Genomic DNA, 27,140 nt, shown 5'->3' on the forward strand with positions numbered 1-27,140 from the left:
CCCCTTAGTTCACTCTCTTTTGCAAAGGAGAGAGGAAAGTTCAAGGCAGGGAAGTAAATGTAAACTTGTCCATGTGATTTATACTGACATCTTGCCTTATACATTTTTAAAGGCAAGAACTGTTTTTCAGTTGCTTTTTATCTCCCCTCAGCACCTCCTATGATGATCTACCCACAACAGTTGCTCAATACTTTGATGCGCCAGTGACTGGCTGGCCTCTGTCTCACATTTGAGGTTGAGAAGGTTAGTGATGGGATATAGCTCAAGGTTTGTGATTTTCTGTGGGCCAAGATGATTTTTACCATCTGTTTCCCTTTACCATGAGTCCTTAAGAATTAAATGCAAATTGGTTTCCAAATTGAAATATTTCAGCTAGTTGTTTTTTTTTTTTAGGTGGGTCTAATCGTATTATTTTAAGAAAAGAAAAACAGATCAAGCGTGGGTGTGGTTGTTTGAAAGTAGTAAACAAGAATAAATCCACCACAACCTTCTCTTTCTTAGGAACTTGGAGCTAGAGCTTGTTTTCATGGTATAATTAGGTAGGGACTTCTGTGACTTAATTTAAAAGCCTGAATTATAATCACCTTTTTTTTTTTTTCAAAACAGTTTTCTTCTCTGCTACCCCTGGATGAACCTGGCTCTGCCTCTCCAAATTCAATGATGTCAGGTCAGTAGGGAGCGAATTCAAGACCGTGCAATGCCCATCAGCTATTAGCTGGGGAGATCTCTTCATCCCCAAGGTCCAAGTTCAATTCTAAAGGGCATGTTTTCTTTTCAACATATGTGGTTATCCCTATGAACAGTAGTGGATATTGAGTGTGATCATGAAGAAGACTCTTTACCCCTAAGAATTTCCCAAGCATGAATTTCACAAGACCAAACTAAACACGGTTTTGCTCTTTGGCTTCATCCTCCTCTGTGTTCAGACAAATGGTGACACGTAAGAGATGCCAATTGATGAAATGTCGACACAGGTGGCTTCTCATGCGTCATCTCAAGGACGTGGGCTTTGAAAATGGCTTCTCTGTGTAATTCTTGGCCATTGTGACCGTGCGAGGGAGGCGAGGGGGCATTTCTGAACAGCGTTGTTTTTTTGTGTTTTTTGTTGTTGTTGTTGTTTTCTGCCCAGATGTCCTACAATTTGTGCCAGTGAATGAGATATACTCAGGACTGCATTAATGTCCTATTTTGAAATGCTGGCTTCCCTGTCTACCTTCGGCTGATTTTATCAATATCAGATACTCTGACATCATGAACTGAAAAACAGGCACTGAAAAAAAAAAAAAACAACTAAAATATGAATAACAAACCATTCTAGATGAGACAGACAGTTCTAGAGGGCTGGCTCCACTTGCCGAGAGGTGTATAACAACAGCAAATAAGCCAAAATAAGAGGCGGCCTTGTTTGTATAGTACTTAATAGGCCCCAGAGGGAAAACAGAGAGCTCGATGAAACAATCTTGCCTAATTTTTTTCTTAGGTTCTTTGCTCTCTATTTCATGGAAACAGTTTAGAAAGGTCTCTAAAATGCACTGGTTGAAAGAACCCTAGTGTTCTTAAAATGTACGTTAACGGCTTTAATCTTGCTGGATATACAACTATCCATAGCCGTAGTTGCATTAGCATCAACCAAACTCAGTAATCTCCGCCAGTAAGGGCTTAACTGATATTTCCAAATTCTTCACCAGAAAAAGAGTGGGAAATAATATGATTAATAGTAAGATGAAGACACTTTTCTTTTGAAATTATTTTTTTTCTTTTTTCCTTTTTTTTAGATTTTATTTTATTCGACAGAGAGAGACACAGCGAGAGAGGGAACACAAGCAGGGGGAGTGGGAGAGGGAGAAGCAGGCTTCCCACCGTGCAGGGAGCCCGATGCGGGGCTCGATCCCGGACCCTGGGATCATGACCTGAGCTGAAGGCAGACAGCTAACGACTGAGCCACCCAGGCGCCCCTGAAATTATTTTTAAGGATGTAGACAACTCACTCTCTTCTTTGTTGGTATTAACCTACAAAAGACAAAAAGTCAGCTTGTGGTTATCTTTTCATGACTGTTGGCCTCAATTCCTGGCTCAGGACATAATATAAAGCAGTGCAATTGGTTTTGTCTTGTATAAGAAACTAAAATTAAAATCTCAGGAGTTACTTATTTTAACCCAGAAACAGGAAAGGAAGCAGTCTATCAGAAAAAGTCATAAAGACAGCTTCTCAAATGTGTGGACCTTTTTAACTTAGTACCAATCTTTGACAAAAAGCAAAACAAAACAGAAGTGAGGTTTTCTTTAAGTTTTTAAAAATTTTTCTTAAAAATGTCTTTCTCTAGTTGCAACTGGACACTGCTTCTGTCAGGTCATAATCTACTCTGGGGAATGACTAACTAAATTACTATATCCATAAATATTCTAGTGGAAAACATTTGCAAGGCTCATTTTCATAAGTACACTGCAGTACCTCGAAGTTGAGACCAACCCCATAGACTAAATTCAATTCTATTTTTATACATTATAGTCAACAATTTCAAGGTGTTATTTTAAACATCACAACTCTGAAAGTATGACAGAAAAGAGTTATATGGATGCAATATAAACCAATATTTCAGTTTATTGTGGAAAAAAAACTACTCAGTGATGGTGAATTCCATTTTTCATACTACCCAGTTCTGAAAGTCAAGCAGCCTCTAGCATTTTTTTTTTTTTGGCTAGGATAAGTGATTTTTGGAAAATAAAATTTGGACAAATGTATGTTATGCTGGCTCTTGACACATTCAATCTCTTTCTGTTTTTTAAAAATCATAAATCATACTCCTGTTGTCAAATTTTTAACTTTTGAAGAAGAAATAGCCCTAGATGTTTATTTACCAAAGCTAAATGAGTTGAAGTCATCACAACTAATTCTGGCTCATTCCTGGGATTCTTCTAATCACACATTACTTGGTTAAAGGAGTAAATGTGCTATATTAACTGAATGCTTGAGTGAGTGAAGTTGTTTATACACTGTGTTACCCATTAGGCAATATTCTATACTACTCACTGGTCATTCTATAATTGGAAGGGGAATTGTATTTTATTTTATTGTATTTTATTTATTTTTTTTAAAGATTTTATTTATTTATTTATTTGAGAGAGAGAGAATGAGAGACAGAGAGCACGAGAGGGAAGAGGGCAGAGGGAGAAGCAGACCCCCTGCTGAGCAGGGAGCCCGATGTGGGACTCGATCCCGGGACTCCAGGATCATGACCTGAGCCGAAGGCAGTCGCTTAACCAACTGAGCCACCCAGGCGCCCAGGGGAATTGTATTTTAGCCAATAAGCCTTTATTGAGTGCCTTCTATACATCAAAGGATTGGGACAGAGAAAGAGATCACAAAATAATCTCTAGGTTATCTTACAAGTTACAATTGTTGAGACAAAAATGTGAAAGTAAAACCACAATAAACAAGTAAATAACTTATCTGCTAAAGAGGAAAATCTTTTATTTTCCTTTTTGCTTTTGGTCTTGTTATTAAATTCCATTTTTAATCCACTTACAGTAACAGTTTGAAGCTTACTAGGTAAGTTTAGATCTAAAAGATTGAGGTGTTAGCATTATCAACAAATAATTTGTGATTACAGTGCCTGAAACAAAGAGCTAACATTTTTGAATGTCTCAGTAGAACACACAAATCATCCTCCCACCCCCTGCAACTATACCAGTCTAAAGAGAAGTAGAAATCTTTTTATATGGGAGGAATGAGTCTCTTTCTTCTCTTATCTTTTAAAGATTTTTTTTGTTTAAGTCCTCTCTACACCCAACATGGGGCTCAAACTCACAAACCCCAAATCAAGAGTTACATGTTCCACCGACTGAGCCAGCCAGGTGCCCTGGAATGAGTCTCTTCTTACTTTGTAAACACATAGGGCTCGAATTCCAAACTCCTTGGTTCCCTTTTCTGGCTTGGCAGCTTCTTCCACACATCCCCAGGGTGAACTGCTTTGTCTCATGGACATTTCATCTTCTTGCCTGATAAAAGGGGAGGAGGAATAATAATGCTTTTACTGCAGAGGTGTTGGTAAGAATTAATTAATATTTATAATGTGCTACATTAACGTCCTCAAGTGATTCATAACGTAGAATTTATAAGCACTTGATCGTTGCTTATTTAAAACAGTTCTTGGGTTTTCAATTCAGGCAAAAAAATGTAACAAATCTTTATACTTCAAACAGTAGGATTAAGCATAGGAACATTTTGGCTCTCCTAGGAACAATTATTTTCCTGAGGTGAAAATATGGCTTTAGGCTATGAATACAGTAGCTTTCATTTAGAGCTGATAAAAGCTGAAGGAAGGAGGTTTTACAAAAGCCATTTTAATAGCTTATCCTGCCATCTTTGGTTGTGTTTTCTTTTCTTTTCTTGAAGATTTTATTTATTTACTTGACAGAGAGACACAGAGAGAGAGGGAACACAAGCAGAGGGAGTGGGAGAGGGAGAAGCAGGCTTCCCACCGAGCAAGGACCCCCATGCGGGGCTCCATCCCAGGAGTCTGGGATCATGACCTGAGCTAAAGGCAGACGAGACGCTTAACGACTGAGCCACCCAAGCGCCGCTTTGGTTGTGTTTTCAACCATTCGCTCTTCAAGGGGAATCAGTTCATCTAATTTACAATTATTAATTTTAGCGCTTAAAAGAAACCCAAGGGGCGCCTGGATGGCTCAGTCGTTAAGCGTCTCGTCTGCCTTTGGCTCAGGTCATGATCCCAGGGTCCGGGGATCGAGCCCCACATCAGGCTCCCTGCTCCGTGGGAAGCCTGCTTCTCCCTCCCCCACTCCCACTGCTTGTGTTCCCTCTCTGGCTGTGTCTCTCTGTCAAATAAATAAATAAAATCTTAAAAAAAAAAGAAACCCAAGAAGTCATTTGGTTGATGTCCTCTACCTGCAGTAATAGTATTGAGCACCTATTCTGCAAAACGACTTTTTCATTTTATAGATTAGGAAATGATGGCTTGGTGAGCTTAAGCGACAGAGCAGGGATTTAAGCCCACATCACTGGACAATACAGCCCATTCTCTTTCCACTACCTCAAACAACCATCTCCAAGAAATACCGAAAGCTGCCCTACCCTGTGCAAACAGGCATTTCTTCTTTCTGTCCCCATCCTTTCTCTGAACTTAAAACTTAAATTAAGACGTTCTAATGGAACTTCAGTCCCAACCCCAGAAAGCCCAAATCATCAGTTATTTTTGAAGTTGTTTTTGAAGGATAGGTAGTTTATAATCACTTTAAAAAGACACTTTTATAAATTTATTTTTTTTAAATTTTATTTATTTATTTGAGAGAGAGAGAGCGAGAACATGAACAAAGAGGAAAGGCAGAGGGGGAGGGAGAAGCAGGCTCCCCAGTGAGCCGGGAGTCCGATGTGGGGTCGATCCCAGGGTCCTGGGATCGTGACCTGAGCTGAAGGGAGACACTTAACTGACTGAGCCACCGAGGCACCCCCACTTTTATAAATGTATATTGAAGAAACAGTAGCTATATATATCCTTTCTTGAAAATTGACTTAGTTCACTCAGTTTCAGTAATTTTTTTATGCCAAATTAAAATGCATGTCATATTTTCAGAGCCTTTTAAACTTTGAAGTATAATATACATACAGAAATGAAGTATACTGTCTAAATAAAGTAAATGTCTAAAACGCATTCCATCTTTATCTTATTAGACATGATGCCATTTCACATCTCAGACAAATGTATACAAGTAATAATGAGCTCTAATATTGTTTAAATTACCTCATATACTTAAGAGTGCTCTGAAAGGTTAAGCTCATTATTTAAATTAATGATTATTGTTAAAATATTATTATAATTGTGGTTATTTTAAATGATAATGATATATTTTCTTATGTCTTTGGACGGCAGGCAAGACAAGATAAAGATAAGTTTACCTTATTTATTTATTTTTTAAAAGATTTTATTTATTTATTTAGAGAGAGAAGAGAGAGCATAAGCTGGGGGGAGGGGCAGATGGAGAGGGAGAAAGAATCCCAAGCAGACTCTGTGCAAAGTGCAGAGCCTGACACAGGGCTCGATCCCACAACCCTGAGATCACTACCTGAGCTGAAATCAAGAGTTGGACACTTAACCAACTGAGCCATCCAGGTGCCGCAAGATAAAGATAATTTTAAAAATTGTAGGCTCCGCTGCACACTACCACAATCTGTAAACAGTGATTAATAACCCATACAAGTATGGATATGTACAAAATTTTGTTCATTCAATTTACCTCCACACAAGTTGTGTAAATCATCTTTGTTGTTTTTTAGTGAAATGATATGGCCTTAAGGTCCAGAAATACCTAAAAACTTGAATAGCAATTGAGAGAAGTCAGTCTTAAGTTGATACCCATCTTCATCCTTTCATTTGGACTCATATTTTTCTGTTTAACATTCACTGACATGTAAATAGACAGAGAGACCTTTTCAAACTCACATCATTGTTCTAAGCCGGTAAATATCAAACCCCCAACTATGGAAGCTCTGTGATGCTCCTGGGCTAAGAACACATATTTATGGGATCCCCAATGAGCATAGGGCTTCTACTGTATGTGGCCGCACTCTTCTCATCTCTTGACAGTGAGTCGGTTTAGCCCTACTTCTAACTTAGGTAGAAGGATATAGGCCACCAAATATCTTGCTCTATGCCAAGACTCAAACACAAAATACATACACCTTAAAAGATTAACTTGGACTTAGTCCCTATTCTCAGTGTCTATTATGACAGGTGCAAGAGCTTAGCAGCCTTCTGGGTACCACGTCTCCAGCTCCCTCCTGGTCATGGGGCTTTGGCACCATAAGCAGAAAACACCCTGAGGGGCGCCTGGGTGGCTCAGTTGGTTAAGCGACTGCCTTCGGCTCAGGTCATGATCCTGGAGTCCCGGAATCGAGTCCCGCATCGGGCTCCCTGCTCAGCTGGGGGTCTGCTTCTCCCTCTGCCCTCTTCCCTCTTGTGCTCTTTCTCTCTCATTCTCTCTCTCTCAAATAAATAAATAAAATCTTTCAAAAAAAAAAAAAAAAGAAAGAAAGAAAACACCCTGAGAATGTTCCCTAAGGGGCTGAATTCAGCTTTTGTCTGCCTGGTGAAAAACATAATTCTTCTCCAACCATTCCCCTAGGATTTTCCATAGGGAGTAACATATAACACTAAACTGACCCAATTTGAAGAACAAGTTAGCTAAATGAGAAAGAAAACAATGTCCAATAAACATATTGACTGAAACTTCTGTAGTTTGAGTTTAATTTGCTATCAGATTGTGTTCTCTTTTGGCACTGCAATCTGGCTATAAGTTTTCAGGAAAAAACCGTATTTTTAGAAAATATTAAATGTTGGGACGCCTGGGTGGCTCAGTCAGTTAAGCGTCTGCCTTTGGTTCAGGTCATGATCCCAGGGTCCTGGAATCAAGCCCACATTGGACTCCTTGCTCAGCAGGGAGCCTGCTTCTCCCTCTCCCCTTGCCTGCCACTCCCCCTACTTGTGTGTTCTCTCTCTCTCTCCCTGACAAATAAATAAAAATCTTAAAAAAAAGAAAATATTAAATATAAATATAGGTATTAAAAAGATCATAAAAACTTTCTTAAGAGCTTTGTTGAGAGTAATTTGAATTATTTATGAAATTTATTAGAACCCAATATAATCATCTACTTAATTTGATTTTCTAACATTTTTCCTTAGAGTTGAAATTTTTACAAAGTTTCAGACCAAAAAAAATTTTATTTACATGGAAATATTTTTTCTTTTTCTTTTTTTTTAAGATCTTATTTATTTATTTGACAGAGAGAGACACAGCAAGAGAGGGGAACACAAGCAGGGGGAGTGGGAGAGGGAGAAGCAGGCTTCCCGCCGAGCAGGGAGCCCGATGCGGGGCTCGATCCCAGGACCCTGGGATCATGACCTGAGCCGAAGGCAGACGCCTAACGACTGAGCCACCCAGGCACCCCTACATGGAAATATTTTTTAAAGGTCTTCATTTTATAGACATTATATGGTCCCAGAACTTAAGCAACAAGTAAATAAATAAATAAATAAACAAACAAAGCAACCAACGAATTTTTAAAAAGTTATGGGGTGACGAGTGGAGAGAGGTTAGACTGATCTATTGTCATGTAACACATTCTCCTACTAAATCATACAGAGGAATTTTAGATCAGCAGGTAAAAAACTATTCCAATTTCCCTTATAAATGCTTTAACAACTGCCATGGTGAGAAAGTATTTCTAGGTATCTACAATTAATGATAAAAATGAGTGGTCATTATCTACATAGAAACACTGTACCTCTGGTACAATAAAACTCAAAAACTAAATTCATAAAGTGACTAAAAATAAGTAGGCAGAAAGTCTATCTGAATCTATTTCAGAGAGGAGTCTTTTGACTAATTCAAAAAGTATCAGTCTTTGCTCCCCTTCAAACACTCACTTCATTTCCTTAACTTCTAGTTATATAACTGATTCTGTGACTTGTAAACAAACAGCCCCATTGCTTGACAATTCTGGATCTGTGGGTTTGTACTGCTATTTCCCTGTGGAGGTTGAGAGCTGCATAATGATTTATTCTTTCCCCCACCCCTGCCTTCTTTTCCTATTTTGCTCCCTCTTTATTGTGAAAGTAGGTTACAAAAAAAAATCCAAGGGAACTAAATGTGAAAACAAACCCTGGTGCTATAGGATTGAGGCCAGCAATTTAAACACCCGAGGCGAAGGAATGCAAAATGTGAGGGTCTCATAACTCAGATGAGCTCCCTACAGGGAGACGACTAATATACTGTATTTTTCAGCATCCCCTGGACTCCCAACCATATGCTTTTGTGTAAAGCAGCTTTGATTCTCCTGATTTCCCACGCATGAAACTCTCACAGCTTCAAAGAGAGCTCTGCATGCAAAAGATCCATGGGGGAGAGTTCAGGAGGAGAACCGGGCTAGTAGGCAGAATGTGGGTGAATTAACATTCCAGTCTGTGCTTTAATTCCAGTGCTACCTTTCCCTGGTGTGCCCCCGTTATAATATTCACTGCTGGCAAATTAGATGCTTTCTATTCAGATGATTAGACCTAATCAATTACCTGGAATCGAAACACACCTAATTCCACCACAGAGAGGTTAGTTAGATTCCAATGGGGACGTTACGTGGTGGATTTGATTTATTTTCGATAGTGTACATTAAATACAATTTATACTATGGCGTGTTGTACCATGCACTTACTGGCACTTTGTGTTGCTGGTGGAATCTTCAGGAAACAGTTTTGTGACATAATAATTTAATGCAGGAAAAATAAATATGAATAAATTAGGTGTTTGGAGTTTTTAAAAAATAGAAATGTGGTTTTTTTTTTAAAGATTTTATTTATTTATTTGACAGAGAGAGACACAGCGAGAGAGGGAACACAAGCAGAGGAAGTGGGGGAGGGAGAAGCAGGCTTCCCACTGAGCAGGGAGCCCTATGCGGGGCTTGATCCCAGGACCCTGGGATCATGACCTGAGCTGAAGGCAGATGCTTAATGACTGAGCCACCCAGGTGCCCCCCTAGAAATGTGGTCTTAAGTAAGGACAGATGACAGAGCCTTTAAATACCATCAATGATTATGAAATGTAAGTAATTCTTCTTTTGTGCTTGCTATTTTAGACCTTTTTTCCTAAATATTTTTAAAACCATTTTCTTTTCCACTTATCACTTATTCTTCTATGATTCTGGGCAGTGTAAATTATTTCCATGCCAAAGAATCTCTTGGAACATTAGCGTCTAACGTCTAACCTACTTGTGGACTTCCTTCTTTTAAAAAAAAGCCCCTAAAAGTATTTTATTAGCTGCCACAGGGCAGAAATAAGGATCTTTTAAAATTGTAAAAGACATCTTTGAATAGTGTCTGGTGATTTGGTCTTGGTCCCAGGAGTGTTAAGTGATTTGTGTTGAAGGAATATTTGATGATCTCTCTTTTTTTAAAGATTTTATTTATTTATTTGAGAGAGAGCGAGCGAGAGAGAGCACGAGCCGGGAGAGGGGCAGAAGGAGAGGGAGAAGCAGGCTTCCAGCTGAGCAGGGAGCCCAACGTGGGACTCAATCCCAGGACCCTGGGATCATGACCTGAGCCAAAGGCAGATGCTTAACCGACTGAGCCACCCAGGTGCCCATTTGATGAGCTCTTTATATGATGTTTGCCCCTTCCCTTTAAAAAACATGTTGTCCTGGGAACTTTTTTACATTAGTGTATTCTCTAGCTTTATTTTTTTTTAAAAAAGATTTTATTTACTTATTTGACAGAGAGAGACTCTCTAGCTTTATTTTTAAAATTTATTTTCACATGTATATTTTGAATGGGAAAGCCCTATTCTCTCTGATCTTGATCCACGTGATCCAGGTTGAAAGTGGCAGGCCCCAGCTCTATTGCCCGCAGACTAAAATGAGATTCTGAAGCAAATTAGCTGCTGAACCCAAGAAATGAAGAGGCGCCTCTGTGTTCCTCTCAGAGACTGCCGTTGCAGCTTGCCTGGTTTTGCTCTGGCAAGTTTCATAAGGTCTGTGAGAAACAATAGAAGCATAGATCTGTAGAGCTGAAAGGAATGGTGCTTAGCCTTCATCTATTCTAAATCTCTTATGCTAGAGATGAGAAAATGCATCCCAGACAAAGATTGTGATCTTGAGAGGCACATTTTCTATTTTTATTCTTTTTTAAAAAGCCTTTTTTTTTTTTTTTAAGATTTTATTTATTTATTTGAGACAGAATGAGAGAGAGAGAGCACATGAGAGGGGGGAGGGTCAGAGGGAGAAGCAGACTCCCTGCAGAGCAGGGAGCCCGATGCGGGACTCGATCCAGGGACTCCAGGATCATGACCTGAGCCGAAAGCAGTCACTTAACCAACTGAGCCACCCAGGCGCCCTAAAAAGCCATTTTTAATTCAAGTTCATATTAGCAATATTTATACCCTACTAATGGACAGGGACCCCAAAATTTGTTGTGATTGCTCTGTTCACATAGTAGAGGAATTAAACAGAAAGACTAGTTTGCTCCCGTTAAAGGACTGAGAAAATACAGAGCAAAACACTGGACAAAACTTAAGAACCTGGATGTGATTTGCCAGCCTCCGTGTTAGTAAAACCAACTACCTGACTTTATATAATCACAAACTTCAACTATGAAATAGAATAATAAAATATTGGGGCACCTGGGTGGCTCAGTCAGTTGAGTGTCTGCTCAAGTCATGATCTCTAGATCCTGGGATTGTGTTCCCCACCACGCTTGCTCAGCAGGGACTCTGCTTCTACACCTTTCCCTCCCCCTCCCCTGCGCTCTCTCTTTCTCTCTCAAATAAATAAATAAAATCTAAAAAAAAAAAAAGAAGAATAAAACCTTATTTGGAGGACTATATGTTTCTCCACAGTGGAACATAACTGGTATTTTTATAAGGTGGTTTAAAAATTAACTTTCTTACTTCACATATCTGCTTCCTGTGTATCTTGGAAACACATTTATTTACTGTATAAACAAAGTTGTAGTGTTTTAAAAGTTTACTGTTACTGATTATTATCTAATGAGTAGAAACACTAATTGAGGAAACAGTGGAGAAGATTATATTCCTGCTATTTCTACACACCAGCCCAAAACATTCCAAGTGAGAAAAAGTTGGTGAGTCTGTTGTCATGGATGTCTCCATGATTTGACTGTTTTTACAAAGTCAGAAATATTGGACCATTGTCTTTTTTCTCATCACTACTTCTGGACTTGCTGTCTGACAGATGAATGGCATGAGTCATTGGTAGATTTAGTATGGTCTTCTGGGACTGTTCTTTATGGAGGGAATTGGTTTTGATTTAAATATGATTCTCAGGCTTAAGGTTATGTACCTGGAACCATTGTTACCAGAGCTCTCCAAAGCCTAAAGTGTTACATGAATACAATAGTTGGTGAGGGAAACAGTTACAAAATAGGGTTAACATCCTTTTTTTTTTTTAGATTTTTTATTTATGTATTTGAGAGAAAGAGAGATCATGAGGGGGAAGGCTAGAGGGAGAAGCAGACTCCCCGCTGAGCAGGGAGCCCGACTGGGGGCTCTATCCCAGGACCCTGGGATCATGACCTGAGCTGAAGGCAGCCACTTAACCCACTGAGCCACCCAGGCACCCTCAACATCTTATTTTTATTTTAAAAAGAAAATTAAAAATATAAGGGATAATGCACGCACACCCACACACCACAGTTATGCACCAAATAGCAGTATAACATAGTGGGGAAAAGCTCAAGCTTTGGAGTCACACAGACCTGAGTTCTACTTCCAGGCCCAGGACTTAATGTCCTTTCTTCTTAGACCCACAAAATGATTTTCAGTCAACTGAGAAGAATTAAAAATATGGTACAGGTTTCAAAGTGCTTAAAATTATGTCTTTATAGCTACTCATACTCACTCCCATGCTTTTTCAGCCATACCTATGATTCTTTTTTTTTTTTTTCCGTACCAATGATTCTTTATGACCTGCTAACGAACCAAGCTCAGATTCCTCAATTCTTCTCCACCAGTGCTGGTCCTGGATGGCTCTACTAGGGTTCAAAGTTCTTAAACTCAGTGTTTATAGTGCCTCAATCTTCCACACACCACTACCTAAACATCCTGCAGCCCCCGCCTTCCAAAGCCTGTTTACTCTGTCCCAAGAACATGCAGATCTCAACTACTCATTGAATTGAATCTTCTGAGACTCTTCTCACGATCTCAACCCCTTACTCTGAAGTCCTTACTCTTAAACCCACACCCTTTGAGCACCAGGATACCTTTGTTTTGGGCCTCCAAAAACCAGTTTTAAATGAGAGAATAGGTAGAATTCACTGAGGACATTTACCAAACATTTCATCCTTAGTCAAAAACATACAATTTATAAGTAAAATATTTTCTTAGAGATGCAATCACCTTCCTCATTCTAATGAAATGCATAAAATATGTCTACATTGCAATTTCCAGCTGTGGCCTTGAGAATTTTAGCACTAGTGCAATTTGCCAATTACGCAGAACTAACGAGTTCTATTTACAATATTATAAATTTTGCATATCTCCTACATGTTTATAAACTCTTCTCAGAAGAGCAAATTATTTTAAAAAGCATACTGATTAATTTTAGTGATGCAGTCTTGAATATGCAGTCATGGCTCATTTACTGAATATTCACAATTTACAACATTGTACTGTATATATTTATTTCCATAATTATTTTTCTTCAAAATATGACTTTTTGGTTACTCTTATATTTCCTGGAAGAATAGCATTATAGAGAATATGCTAGTGAGTATTTTAAATTTGATTCCAACAAGATCGCCCTGAAAAAAACAAATTTTCTATAATAATTTTAATCATTACAAGGAAAACTGATATAACTAGTCAATTTTTAAAAAAGATATTTCTAATTTAGAATATCGCACAAGAAAGAACTCATTCCAGCAAAAAAACAGAATGAGGATTAACTATCCAAAATAGCTATGATGTTATTTTTGTTGAAGCAAGTTATTTTATTCTTTTCTTTTTTTTTTTTAAGATTTATTTATTTATTTGAGAGAGCGAGAATGAGAGAGAGTACATGGGGGGGGAGGGTCAGAGGGAGAAGCAGGCTCCTCGCTGAGCAGGGAGCCCGATGCGGGACTCGATCCCGGGACTCCAGGATCATGACCTGAGCCAAAGGCAGTTGCTCAACCAACTGAGCCACCCAGGCGCCCGAAGCAAGTTATTTTAATATACTCATAAAATATAGATGTAGAAGAACTATGCTGTAGTTACTTTTATGTACAAATAATAGGCTAGTTTAATTTTCTATCAATTAGGATACCATGGAGAGAAAGAATGATATGATATAAAATTTTGTGAAATTTTGTGAATAGTGTAGGTATTTCGATGGAGAAAAATTGAAAAGCAATGTTATCACATAGGACATTTTGTAACTACATTATATGGGCTATGTGTGCAATTGGTACAAAATTATAACAAAATAATATAAACAAAATTATAACAATATAAGACAAAATTATAACAAAATAAAAATTTTAACAAAATAATACAATAATCTAGGAGTAGATCCTAGATCATATGACATTTTCAGAAAATAATATCTTCAGCTCTGAAGAGTGTTAGTTGTATATGTAGTTCATTATATGGTCTTGATGCAGGATTTGCATACATTACTTGCCTCTTCATTAAAGAATATGACTGACAGGGGCGCCTGGGTGGCTCAGTTGTTAAGCGTCTGCCTTCAGCTCAGGTCATGATCCCGGGGTCCTGGGATCGAGCCCCGCGTCGGGCTCCCTGCTCCGCGGGAAGCCTGCTTCTCCCTCTCCCACTCCCCCTGCTTGTGTTTCCTCTCTCGCTGTATCTCTCTCTGTCAAATAAATAAAATCTTTAAAAAAAAAAAAAAAAAAGAATATGACTGACAGATCAGTTTTTTTTTTTTTTAAGATTTGTTTATTTATTTTGGAGAGGGTGCGTGGGGGGGGAGCAGAGGGAGAGGGAGAGGGGAAGCAGACTCTCTGCTGAGTACAGAGCCCAACAAGGGGCTTGATCTCACTGACCTCAGGACTCCAAGATCATGACCTGAGCAGAAACCAAGAGTTGGATTCTCAACCAACTGAGCAACCCAGGCACCCCAGTTTTGCTTATTTTTCAAGTCAAATGAAGTTTTGAATGAATTGGATTAGCTATTCAATAGAAAGGAGAGTAAGTAGCCACTGTCAAGACAGGTTTAATGAACTCATACTTTGTATGGAAAAAGTGGGTGGTAATTTCCTAGATATTTTACCTTCAAATCTAATCACTGAATATATATATATATACACACATACACACTCTCTCTCTCTCTCTATATATATACACACATACACATACTCAATGTTCAGCATAGAAGAAATAGATTAACAATATGAAAAAATAGTTCATAATTACCTAGAAGAATATTTATATAGTAAGGATATGAACTCTTTTGTTGACATCTTTATATTTTCTTCCATATACAGAACAGGAAAATAAACTTTGAAAATATAAATGGAATCAAAAGTCAAACTACAAGCTTGGGGGTATCATCATTAACACATGATAAGGGGATCATATCCTTCATATACAAAGAGTTGTTATAAATCACTAAAAATGATAAATCCTCTCCTCAAAAGTGGGCAATGAACAGGTAAGTTATGGGGATATATTCTTATTATTTGAGTTGAAAGGTCAAAACTTAAGAAAAATGTTCAATATTACCAGTAAACCAAAAAATGCAAATTACAATGAGGTGCCAATTTTTTTTTTTTAAAAGATTTTATTTATTTATTTGAGAGAGAGCACGCAAGAGGGGGTAGGGTTAGAGGGAGAAGCAGACTCCCCACCGAGCAGGGAGCCCGATGTGGGACTCGATCCCGGGACTCCGGGATCATGACCTGAGCCGAAGGCAGTTGCTTAACCAACTGAGCCACCCAGGTGCCAGAGGTGCCAATTTTTTTAAAAACCTACATTTAAAAGAAATGTTGGGGCCCCTGGGTGGCTCAGTCAGTTAGGCATCTGCCTTTGGCTAGGGTCGTGATCCTGGGTTCCTGGGATCAAGTCCCAAGTTGGGCTCCCTGCTCGGCAGGGAGCCTGCTTCTCCTCTGCCTGCCGTTCCCCCTGCTTGTGTCCTCTCTCTCTCTCTGACAAATAAATAAAATCTTTAAAAATAAATAAATAAATGAAAAGAAATGTCAATACATAGTTTGTACAGTTGTTGGGAAATGTGCAATGCTGGTGGAAGTCTACAATGGTACAAACTTTCTTGAAAGTAATCTGACTATATATATGTATATTTAAAAAATCTTGGACATTTTTATATTCTTTGGTTCTATAATTTCACTACAATGAATGTATCTTTAAAAAAATCAGAGATTTGGGGCGCCTGGGTGGCTCAGTCGTTAAGCGTCTGCCTTCAGCTCGGGTCATGATCCCAGGGTTCTGGGATCCAGCCCCGCGTTGGGCTCCCTGCTCTGCCGAAGCCTGCTTCTCACTCTCCCTCTCCCACTCCCCTTGCTTGTGTTCCCTCTCTGGCTGTGTCTCTCTCTGTCAAATAAATAAAATCTTTAAAAAAAAAATCAGAGATTTGCACAAAGATTTGCAAAGATGTTTAATATGCTACTGTCTATAATAGGAAAAAACTGAAAACAACTAAATTCAAAATTAAGTCATAGGACATTTGTTAAATAAATTATGGGATACATTAATATTATTGAATATGTAAAAACTAAAAATCATATTCTTGAAGAATATTTACAGATGTGGGAAACATTATCAAATATTAAGTGAAAAAGTATGTTCTAAAACAGTAGGTCCCAATTATGTAAATAATATATATAGATATATATAAAAAATTTTTCTGTATATATACATAAAAAAGATTAGATATACATCCAAATATAGCAATGATTATCTCTTGGTGGTATGATTTACAGATGATTTTCCTTTCTTTGTACTTTTCTGTATTTAAACATTTTCTATAATAACCACATTAATGATCCAGTGGTTTTCCCCCAAGAGCCCCCTTAGAATTAAGCTATTCCATTTATGTCACTAAAACTTACCCAGTGCTCAGAGCCAGGCAAAAGAGAGAAAAGGCTTGTTCAAACGTGGAACGTTCAGAGTAGTTCCCTCTAATGGAAACAATGGATGTAAAGGACCAGTTACTAATGCCTAATATTTAGCCTCAGTGTTCTCCACTCTCTCCACAGCCCCATCTAGAAAATGCCATTCTAAGTTATGCCCTAGTTATGGTTTAACCCAATATAATGGCAATGTGATGGCATTACACTGCCTCCTCACTTACAAGAGAAGTCAGTGGGGACCTCTGAGGTCTGTCATCTAAAGGCAAATAATCCCTAGTACCTGTAGGTTATAATCTGTAAAACATTGTTTCCTTTTCTAGGGGTTAGCTGGATTCTGAGTGTATATCTTTTCAAATATCAGATGAGTTAAATTAATGAATGGCTATTGTATGCCAAACCAATTTTCTTTGCCAGTTTATTCATTTCCTTTCCTTTGGAAGTCACAGTCTACCATGGAAATTCCCTGAGAAAAACCCTGACAATTGAAAGAACTAGATTCAATATGTTGCATACTGAAGGTGCTGATCAGCAGTAAGGATGTTATTTTTAGATGGACTATAAAACTGAAATCTTGATCCTTTATTTATTAAAGATCTCTTAAGAATCTTTGTAAGATGGCAGGATTAATACTTTATCCCCTACTACATTCTCTTTGCATCTTAGAATTTCTCTACAGTGTACTTATTGGTACTTGAAATTTATATTAATGGCTTGGATAAAATATGGAATTTGAATTATAGTAAGAAAAAATCATTAATGAAAACTAAATAAATTATTAATTCTATGTAGTTGCTAATAATATTTTTATAAATTAAAAATTTTTGTTGTAATATATTGCTTGATGCTGAAAAAACTAGATTAAACATTTTAATATAGAATATATACATTTTGGGGGCGCCTGGGTGGCTCAGTCATTAAGCGTCTGCCTTCGGCTCAGGTCATGGTCCCGGGGTCCTGGAATCGAGCCCCGCATCGGGCTCCCTGCTCCGCAGGAAGCCTGCTTCTCCCTCTCCCACTGCCCCTGCTTGTGTTCCCTCTCTCGCTGTGTCTCTCTGTCAAATAAATAAATAAAAATCTTAAAAAAAAAAAGTATATATACGTTTTTGTCAGTAAAAGTATTGACAGTACTTTGAATTTTTCATTTTTCAGTCTCTTTAACATACACGCATACACAATTTTTTTTCTGACATCAGCACATTTTTATTTGTTCAAATATACTTTTCTGGTTTATTTTTAGTGTCAATTATATGTCAAATGTTAAGGGCACATAATATAGTTTCAATTAGTTTGTTATATTTAAATTTTTCTTACCCTCATAATAAACAAATATTGTATTTGTGGTCAGTGATGAATAATGTCAGGTAAAGGACTTAGATGAGTGCTGTCCAAAAGAACTTTTTGTGATGTCCAATATGGTAGCCACTAGGTAGGCAGTTATCAAGCATTTGAAATGTAGCTAATAGGACAGAAGAACTGGGGACACCTGGGTGGCTCAGCCATTTAAGCGTTTGCATTTGGCTCAGGTCATGATCCCAGGTCCTGGGATGGAGTCCTGCATCCGGCTCCTTGCTCAGCAGGGAGCCTGCTTCTCCCTCTGCCTGCTGCTCCCCTTGTTTGTGCTCTCTCTCTCTCTCTGACAAATAAGTAAATAAAATCTTTAAAAAAAAATAAGACAGAAGAACTGAATTCAAATTTTATTCAGTTTTAAATAATTTAAATTTGAATAGCCACAACAGGCTAGTGGCCACCATATTAGACAGTGCAGACTTAGACTTAAACGGACTATCCAAAATTTACACAGAAATGGACTGGAGCCAGAGGTGGGATTAGAACTAGGGTCTCACTCTGGACTTACACGCTATCTCATGTGTGGAGCACATGTAGGTATTTGGGAGTGTGTAAGTATATAAATGTGTTAACAAGTATGAAAAACAGATCTTCTCTAGTGTCATAATATGTCCATTTCATTTATTTTTTAAAAAAGATTTTATTTATTCATTTGACAGAGAGAGAGAGAGAGAGAGATTGAGCACAAGCAGGGGGAGCGGCAGGGAGAGGAAGAGGGGGAGGGAGAAGCCTGATCCCAGGACCCTGCAGGGCTTGATCCCAGGACCCTGAGATCATGACTTGAGCCAAAGGCAGATGCTTAACCAACTGAGCCACCCAGGCACCCCAATATGTCCATTTTCTATTTAAATCCTATTTTTTGTTATGCTTAGGTAAATACTTTTCAGATTAATGCTATACGGTAAATACTCTTAGTAAATGTGTAAAGTGGAAATACTATCGAAATTGAAATACACAGCTTTTTCTTGGTACTCACTTTTAAGAGCAAGACACCAAAGAAACAAATGAGAGTTCTAATTCAGAAAAACTATTTCAAGACATAATCTAGGACATCTCAATGGAAATGTCCAGGTGTATACCAACTGCCTGAACTTTCCCATCTGTCTTGGTCCTCTTTGACATGCTGGTGGACCATCCTTTTCATCTTGAACTCCTCTTCTTCAGCTTCCTGGGCATTCTTGCTGGGTCTCCCGCCCAGAGCCCCCAGAGCCGAGTCCATCATCTTTTCTTTCACTTTCTCCTTGCATCACTTAAAAGCAGATGCTACCTTTGGTTCTGCATTTGGTCCTGCTCTATTGCTTCTGTGCTCTCTGATTTCTGTCCTTTACCTCATGTTTCAACATTCATCTTTATGCAGATAACTACCCAATTGTAATGTACGTATCATATGGAACAATTATCAGCACAGAAAAAGAATTGCTCATTATGTAAAGAGTGTTAACAGACTGCCTCTAAAAGCACTGTGGAATATTCCTCCAACACACAGATTTAGATGTGGATTCAAGAGCTTTAGGAATACATTTCACGAAGACTTTTTCCTCCTTTTCTTTTTGGCCCAGTATATAATATAAAAATAACTTATACAACCAATTAATCACATAATTTTGGGAAACTTGTCCAAATTTAAAAATATTTCTGATTTGTGTTTCATCTGAAAACTAAATGACTGAGGATTTTATTTTGAACAAATTCAATGTTATTAATTCTTAGGAGAATTAGAAAAGTTGCACACAATATCCATAATTTAAAATACTTATGCTTAAAAATTTAAAAATTCCATCCAGTAATTGGTATACATTTTCCCCAAACTCATTAATTCATAAGGCTATATCTTTTTAAGAGCATTGTTTTTCTACCATTATGTTTTTAATAGCAAATACAGAGCTTCAGCTACATTATAATTTAAATAGGCTTTTGCAGAAAGGTCATTGTTTATAAAACTCTTTGTAAAATGGTTTCTATGGAGAAATGAGTTTCCAAGATGGAATTTAGAATCCTTGGCTCAAACCTCTACTGCTTAGCAAGAAGGGAAGGAACCACTTCCCTGCCATCTCAGGTGCTGAGGAACCTTTCCTCAACCACACCCTTGGGTAAGGGGTGAGCTGGCATCCCTGCTCTTCCCTTGGTACAAAAGAGGATTCTGGGAAGGAAGGCAATCGATTCCCCATGCAACCTCATGTCCACTGAAAGAGGCTTTTGTGGTGTGAAACTAGGTGGCAAAAAGGTACAAAATATTCTTAAGTCTGGGATTCTTGAACTGGGACATATGTGTTTTAGCTAGGAGGAGAGGTAGACATTTTCTTTAAATCTGCATTAACAAAAAACAAAGGAACTACAAAGGAACAGACATTAATTTCAAGTCATTTTAATCAACTCTCCTTTTTAATTGGCATTTTCTTCCTATGTGTAAGAGTATAAAATTAAACATGGTTTCTAGTTGACATTAGTCAGTATAATCATGAATAAAAGTGTGGACACTTTGGGGTAATACTGCACTGGAATTATCTGAAACAACTACAGGAGTGGTAATTTGTTTCTTCTACCACCCTTAAATCTTATATATGAATAAATGACAGTGACCAGTCCTTTAAGAATAAGGCAGATTTCTGGATATCACAATGATCTGGAGAGTCTACACATAGGATTTCCTGTGACATTTCTAACTTCTTAAAGATAATTGTGGAAACACTGAAGCCTGAGGCTGTCTGTGGTCGAATAGGACTATAAACATTACTCTTTCTTAAAACTTTCTTTCTCTTTAATTTGCTTTCTGCTTAGCAGCTTAATTACTATCTTTGCATCTTTTTTTTTTATCTCTAAATAAGAGAAAACTTGAAGATTTTGCTTTCAACCTGTTTTGAAGTCGATTCCCTTCTCTACTCCCTCCTAACCTGCACTTCCAGCTCCTACTTGAATGCTTCCACTGGGATCTCTCATCAGCAGCTCAGCATTCTTAAATCCAAACTCCTCTTTCTCCACTCAGCATCCAAACTTTTCCTGATTTGTTTCTTTTAATGCCATCCTTATTTTCTGTCATCCAAACTAAAATTGGTAATCTTTTTTTTTTTAAAGATTTTATTTATTTATTTAAGAGAGAGCATGAGAGGGGAGAAGGTCAGAGAGAGAAGCAGACTCCCTGCTGAGCTGGGAGCCCAACGCGTGACTTGATTCTGGGAGTCCAGGATCATGACATGAGCTGAAGGCAGTGGCCTAACCAACTGAGCCAGCCACCCAGGCGCCCCAAATTGGTCATCTTTTATTTCTTCCTATCCTTGTTCCCTACATCTACTAAGTTGCATTGTCAGTGCATTTTTGCTTCATGTCTTTCATATTTACCCCTTCTTTTCCTCTGCCATTAGTACTTATTACCTCATGCATAGCTGTTACTATTCTTGTAACTGGGATGTCTTAAGTGTGTCTTCCTCCAACTTACCTGACATAAAACTCCCCAACAGTCATCTTTTGGTTGCTAAGTTTTCCAGGAAAAAGATCCATTTGTTAGCTATGTCCTTTGTCTTTCACTTACCTAGTTATCTAAAAACATGCATACTTGCTGCAGGACTATTTGGTACTTGCCCCCTCCCATACTAAGCTTTACACAAAAACTTAATGGAATCATTAAGTTTTAATCATTTTGAACCTTAGGGCAAAAACCCTGTGTATTAAAGGTGCATTTTAGGTTTGCCTCTCTCAATAGATTCAAAATAGACTAATTAGTTTCAGTGTCAGAGATGCAACCTGCTACATGCCTGTATTTTATGCAGTATACACAAGGCTGAGAGAATGTAAATGGTGTATCTGGGAGATTTGTAGATGAGAAGGACCAAGTAGACTTGGCTCTTGTGTCTCTTGCTTTGGTCAGTAACAGAGGCTAACCAATCTTTCCCAGTGCCTAGCTTTTGAATTTCTGATTTAGGTTCACAGTACACACTTGTTGAATGATGGTAGTCTAAATTGGCTCAAATCTTCACAAAATTATGGGTTACTCTAAATCTCCTGCATCCCATGTAAATCAAATTCTTTCTTGGTATTTAATCCTCAGTCAGAATGATAATTTGATTTTCATTGAGTCTGTCCTAGGGACACACACACGAATGCAGTTACAGTGATTACCTCTAAGAAGTGGAGTTAAGGGGGAGGAATTTTTTTATATATTACTTTTAACAACACGAGCACATCTTAATTTTATGATAAACTAATTAAAATAATATACCTAAAAAACATAAAATGACACACATTTTAGCTTAGGGACTTTTCCCTGTTTTAGAACGTAACATATTAGTATATAAATAGAAACATATATAAGAAACTTAGTATAAGAAGCAGTGTTACTTCTTGGCCTTTGCTTGATGTATTCACTGTATGAGACAATTTTATGTTTTAGTTACTTTTCTTTATTCATCTGGACACAGAAAGTAGTTCTTAGAAAAAGAGAGAGGGGGGGAGAAACAGAGAGACCTAAGGCATGCCACTGAGCCTCTTAGAAAAGATGCGCGCTTATCATGGAAAAATAATTACCACAAAGAGTAACACTCTTATGTGAGAAGCGTCAACAGACTGCCTTTAAAAACACTACGGCTTTTTATAAAACTATTCAAAGGATTTGTCAATAAGGAGTTTCTGACCACTAGAAAACATTATCTCCCTCTCTTTCATACACATAAACCTCAAGATTATCAAGAATTTGAAAGGGAATAATGGTTAAAATAATTGCAAAATGTTTTCTTCCCTATCCTTATCACACCTTTCCCATCGGCTCGCCGCCCCCAATAACTTTCCTCCTTATGCTCTTCCATTTCCCATTACAGTCTGAATTTTCTGGGAATGGTAATTGCCACCAAAGTAGATATAGCCCTACTAAAGGGATAAGTGGGCAATCCATCTTCGAATGTGTTTCAAAAACAAACACTGGGCACCCCGTCAAACGGCAGCTTGGAGGGTTTAAGGAAAATACAGAACTGGGTGAGCAAGTCTTTGCGGGAGTGGGAAGCAGCTCTTCCACTCAGCTGTTTTGTGGCTCCTCAGCCTCGAGCTGTAGCCAGCTTTGGCTCTTCTTCCCTGTCTTTCCAACCTGGCTCCTGACCCTGCCAGCTCATACTGGGGTGTGGGCCTGCGGGTGCTGCACCGGGGTGACAACAGTCTAGATGCGCCGAGCAATTTTGTAGTGGGTCCAAGTCGGTACACTGATGCAAAGATACCAATCCTCCTGAGTAAACGGATTCCCTTCTAGCTCCAGGGCTTGGATTTTCCTCTTTTTTTGTTTTTGTTTTTTGGTGCAGTGCCTGGGTGGCTCTGACACTTTAAGGCCGCTCATCTGCTGCTCCTCCCCCACGAGGCTCCTACTCCTGGAACCAAGTACGCCTTCCCCCGGAGCTCGGACACCCCTCACATTTCCTCCCTCTCACAGCACCCTCGCACTTCCTCCTCCTCCTCCCGACCCAGCCTTCCCCCCACCTGCCCGCCTCCAGCCACATGACAGGAAGGGCTCCGCCACGCTACGTCACCGACGTCCGCGCCCCCGTCCCTGTCCTCCCCCCACACCGCACGCAAAGGGCGGCCCACGGTGGAGGGAACGTGGTCGCGCGCTCCGCGATCCCCAACCAGAGCTCGCCAGAGCACCCCGGCGGCCACCGCGGAGCCGGCGCGCGGGTTCCCGGATGTGCGCCTCTCGCGGAAGCCCCGCCCCCCCCGCCGGCCCCGCGCGCGCCCCCGCCCTCCGCCTCGCTGCGCGGCGCTTTCCCCTCCCTCTCCCGCCCTCCCCCTTTTTCGTGCCTTGAGGTTGCGGGTCAGCGCGAGCCACTGCAGTGAGTCCGTCACGGCTCTGGCGCGAGCGCTAGGCTGCAGCCCCCGAGCCGCCTGGCCCCCTCTCCCCCCCCTTTCTCTCTGCTTCTCTGTCTCTCCCCTTTCTCGCCGTCTCTCCTCCCGCTCTCTCTGTCTCCGAATCTCGACCTTAATTTCTCTTCTTCCCTGCCCGCTCCCGTGTGCCCAGTCACCCGGCCGGCGCGGGCCCCGAGGCACCGCCTCCCCTCCCCCAGCCTGCACCCCCTCCCCCGCGGGCGTCCCGAGGGCCGCAGCCGCCTCAGCCCAGCACAGCTGGGCCGCCGCCGCCGCCGCTTCCTGCGGGAGCTCTTCTGAGCGCCGACACTCTCCTCCTCCCGCGCGAGCCGCCGATCGCCGAGCAAAATGGTGAGACCTTTGCTTCCCTGATGCACCATCCCTCCTCCGCCCGCCGGTTCCAGGGCCGGGGGCGGGGGCGAGCCCCGATGCCTCCGGCCAGCTTCCCCCAGTGGAAAATTCGAGAGACCCGGCCCCACTGGGGCCGCGGCGGGTCCGAGAGAGCCCTCAGTGGCCCGGGTGTGTTGGCGGCGGGCGGAGGCGGTGGGCCGTCTGCTTGACAGGACCGCGGGGCCCCCGCGCCCGCCCCCGGGCCTCCGCGGGGCGCCCCTCCGCCCCCTCCCCCCCGCGCCCCCGGGAGTCCGCCCGGGCCTCGACCCCCTTCTCCCCGGCCATCGGCCTGGTCCTGGCCACTCGTCGCCCTGCATTACTTTTTTCCGGATCCTCCTCCACGTGGAGCCCCCTTTCACCCCCAGACTCACTCCTTCAAGTTCGGGTATATTCCAGAATCCTGGGGGAACTAATACGTGGTAAATGGCTTTTTATATAAGACCCACTTTCTCTCCAGACCTGTTCTTTCTCCCACTCCATTTTCAATCAGCGAGCTTTCGCAGGAATCCTGCCACTTCTCCCCTCTCCTGTTAGTGTTTCGCTGCTGTTTGCAGCCTTATGGGGTTCCTTTCGCTGCTGCTTTTCTCTCTGCACTGGCGAACCGGAAAGGTCCAGGTATATGTTCCTGAAAACGTAGTCTAACTCGGTCTTTGATAAAGGGGGATATGTTTTCAGTGCTTCTTTACTGTCAAGGGTTTTTCGTTTTCTTTGTTACCTTCGTAAGTCTCTCTCTCGTGGTTGTTTTTGAATCATGGCGATTTAAATTTGTCTTTCCTTAACCCTCGCGTTAATCCCTAGGTAGAATTCATTGCTGTAGTGTTTCAAACCGACGCTAGGGGTGTGTCTCCCGCCTCTGTCACTGTAGCCAAGAAATCAGCGACGCCCTTGCAGCCTGTTACCTTACCGGTTCTCTCGCTCCGGGTAGCCGCTGCAGTTTCCTCTCTGCGATCACGAACTGTATACGTAGTAGAAAAAGTTCGCAGTGCTTTTCCATATGTATCAGATATTCAGACATGTGATTTGGGTGTTAGGCTTTTTCTGAAAGTCTTCCAACAGTTGTCAGAAGATTTTTAGACCGATTGTTTGACGTTGGGTAATTTCTTGGATTGTGTTTCACCCTGTGTGTAGAATTTAAGTGTTTCAAAATAGAGCGGTGGATTATCGAAGAGAGAAATTCTGTTGACTGCAACTTAAGATCAGTTCGATGTGATTGTGAGGGAACAAAGTGAAACTAGAAAATTCGAGTAAGTCAGCTTTTATTTAAAATACAGGACAAATCAAGTGCACTTATCATTGTACTTAAAATCCAAATTAGGAACAGACTTAATAAATGATTAGTGAGTTTGGTATATAGAGGTAGTTTTTCCCTGCCGACTTGGGAGGCAGCTCAGAGACAACTTTGGCCCCCAAAGTTACAAAACTTAGGTTTTTCCAGACTACTACAGAACACAGCTTAGATCAAGACCATTCATAGTGCTGTCTTTTTGTTGGCATAGTTTTTTGGAGTTACGAATTGCACTTTAGTGCTTTAATGCCACTTCCTTATACATGTATTTTACTTGAAGGTCTTTGACCATTGCAGTGGGTGTTTTTACCAGCATTTGTAAACAATACATGGTGAGGAATAATGATCCAACCTTTTGTTGCTTATGTGTTATAGATCAGAATGAGCTGGTTTCCAAGTTTTGTTTTTTTTTCCCTGTAGTGTGTACCCCCCCCCCCCGCCTTTGACCAACAGATTGAATTTGGGAAATTCCTTTTTTAGTTCTTAAATTTACCTTCCTGGTACTCAGTGTTTTTTTATCTTAAAAAAATATATATATATTTTAAGATTTTATTTATTTATTTGAGAGAGAGAATGAGATAGAGAGAGCGAGCATGAGAGGGGGGAGGGTCGGAGGGAGAAGCAGACTCCTCGCGGAGCAAGGAGCCCGATGCGGGACTCGATCCCGGGACTCCAGGATCACGACCTGAGCCGAAGGCAGTCGTTTAACCAACTGAGCCACCCAGGCGCCCTTAAAAAAATATTTTAAGATTTACCTTTTGATACTGTTTCCTTCTAGTTCATTATTTCCCTCTTTCCAGTTTTCTTTTCAGTATTTTCTGATTTATTCTTGGTTCTTTCTTCTCACCATTCTATCAATACCGTTTCAGGACCTAGTTAATTTGTTGTGACGGTGGCTTCCCAAGTTTAGAATTATTTTGGTCTGTTGAATGCAGCACTGGTTTGAAAGTATCCAGACCATATCTATAGGTCAACTCTGCTATATAGGGTATTAATTAATTCAAATAATTTGGGCTTTGGAGTGATCTGGTTCATTTTTCTAGTTAATTGAGCATGGAATTCTGAAAATTTTCACTCCCTTTGGAAAACTTGATTATAACTTACGGAGTATCATGATCATACTGACAATTTTGTCAGTGGGTTTTAGTTTATGAATTAACTTATGAATATCACTGATTAATTCAAGTAAGAGGAAAGTAAAAAGATTGGATTGAACTTATCAGCAATCTTTTCTGACAGTTATTTTAGTTGCTATATTAAAAGTAGTTTCTTTTTTTCCTGAGGGTAAAGTCTTCCCCTCTCTTCACCTCTTTTTGAATTTTTCAACTGCTGAACATCCAGGTGGGATGAAGATTTTACACACACACACACACACACACCTGAGTACTGAGCTTCTAGGAATCTCCCCCCCCCCCCACTAATGGTCAGTTGTCTGATAAAATAGTGTATGTTTACTGAAGTAAATAAATCGATGTCTTCACAATTTTTTTCTCTAGGTAGACATCTGTATTTTAGATAGAGTACTTCAGTGTGCCTGACATGCAGAAAAAGAATAAAATGATCAAACAGAAGAGTGTTTGTTTAGGTCTGTGTGATTGAAAAGTCTATGAGTAATTTTTGGAGAAGTAAATTTTGTAGGGGCATTTTTATTTTATCTATCTATCTATTTATTTATTTAT

General features: G+C 39.9%; 1 protein-coding gene and 1 long non-coding RNA gene across 3 annotated transcripts in view; one reads left to right on the plus strand and one right to left on the minus strand.

Moving 5' to 3' along the window:
- Positions 1-1,896: 1,896 nt before the first annotated feature.
- On the minus strand, positions 1,897-25,192 carry LOC135361756 (uncharacterized). Its single transcript, XR_010405654.1, has 3 exons — positions 25,081-25,192; positions 3,882-3,999; positions 1,897-2,010 (listed from the first exon to the last, which is right to left on the minus strand). It is a non-coding gene; the product is annotated as an uncharacterized LOC135361756 (long non-coding RNA).
- PPP3R1 (protein phosphatase 3 regulatory subunit B, alpha) overlaps positions 23,509-27,140 on the plus strand; it is a 72,950-nt gene continuing 69,318 nt past the window's right edge. Inside the window, exon 1 of one of the 2 annotated variants that reach the window (XM_064572419.1) lies at positions 23,509-24,137. In XM_064572419.1, coding sequence (XP_064428489.1) covers positions 24,135-24,137 — 3 coding nt within the window. In that variant the 5' untranslated portion in view covers positions 23,509-24,134. The remainder of the gene's footprint in view (positions 24,138-27,140) is intronic. The other variant, XM_045884871.3, reaches the window with a different exon arrangement.

This window comes from Mirounga angustirostris, unplaced genomic scaffold, assembly GCF_029215605.1.
Source record: "Mirounga angustirostris isolate CCGP_5_RB_7025 unplaced genomic scaffold, mMirAng1.0.hap1 SCAF_10, whole genome shotgun sequence".
NCBI lineage: Eukaryota > Metazoa > Chordata > Mammalia > Carnivora > Phocidae > Mirounga > Mirounga angustirostris.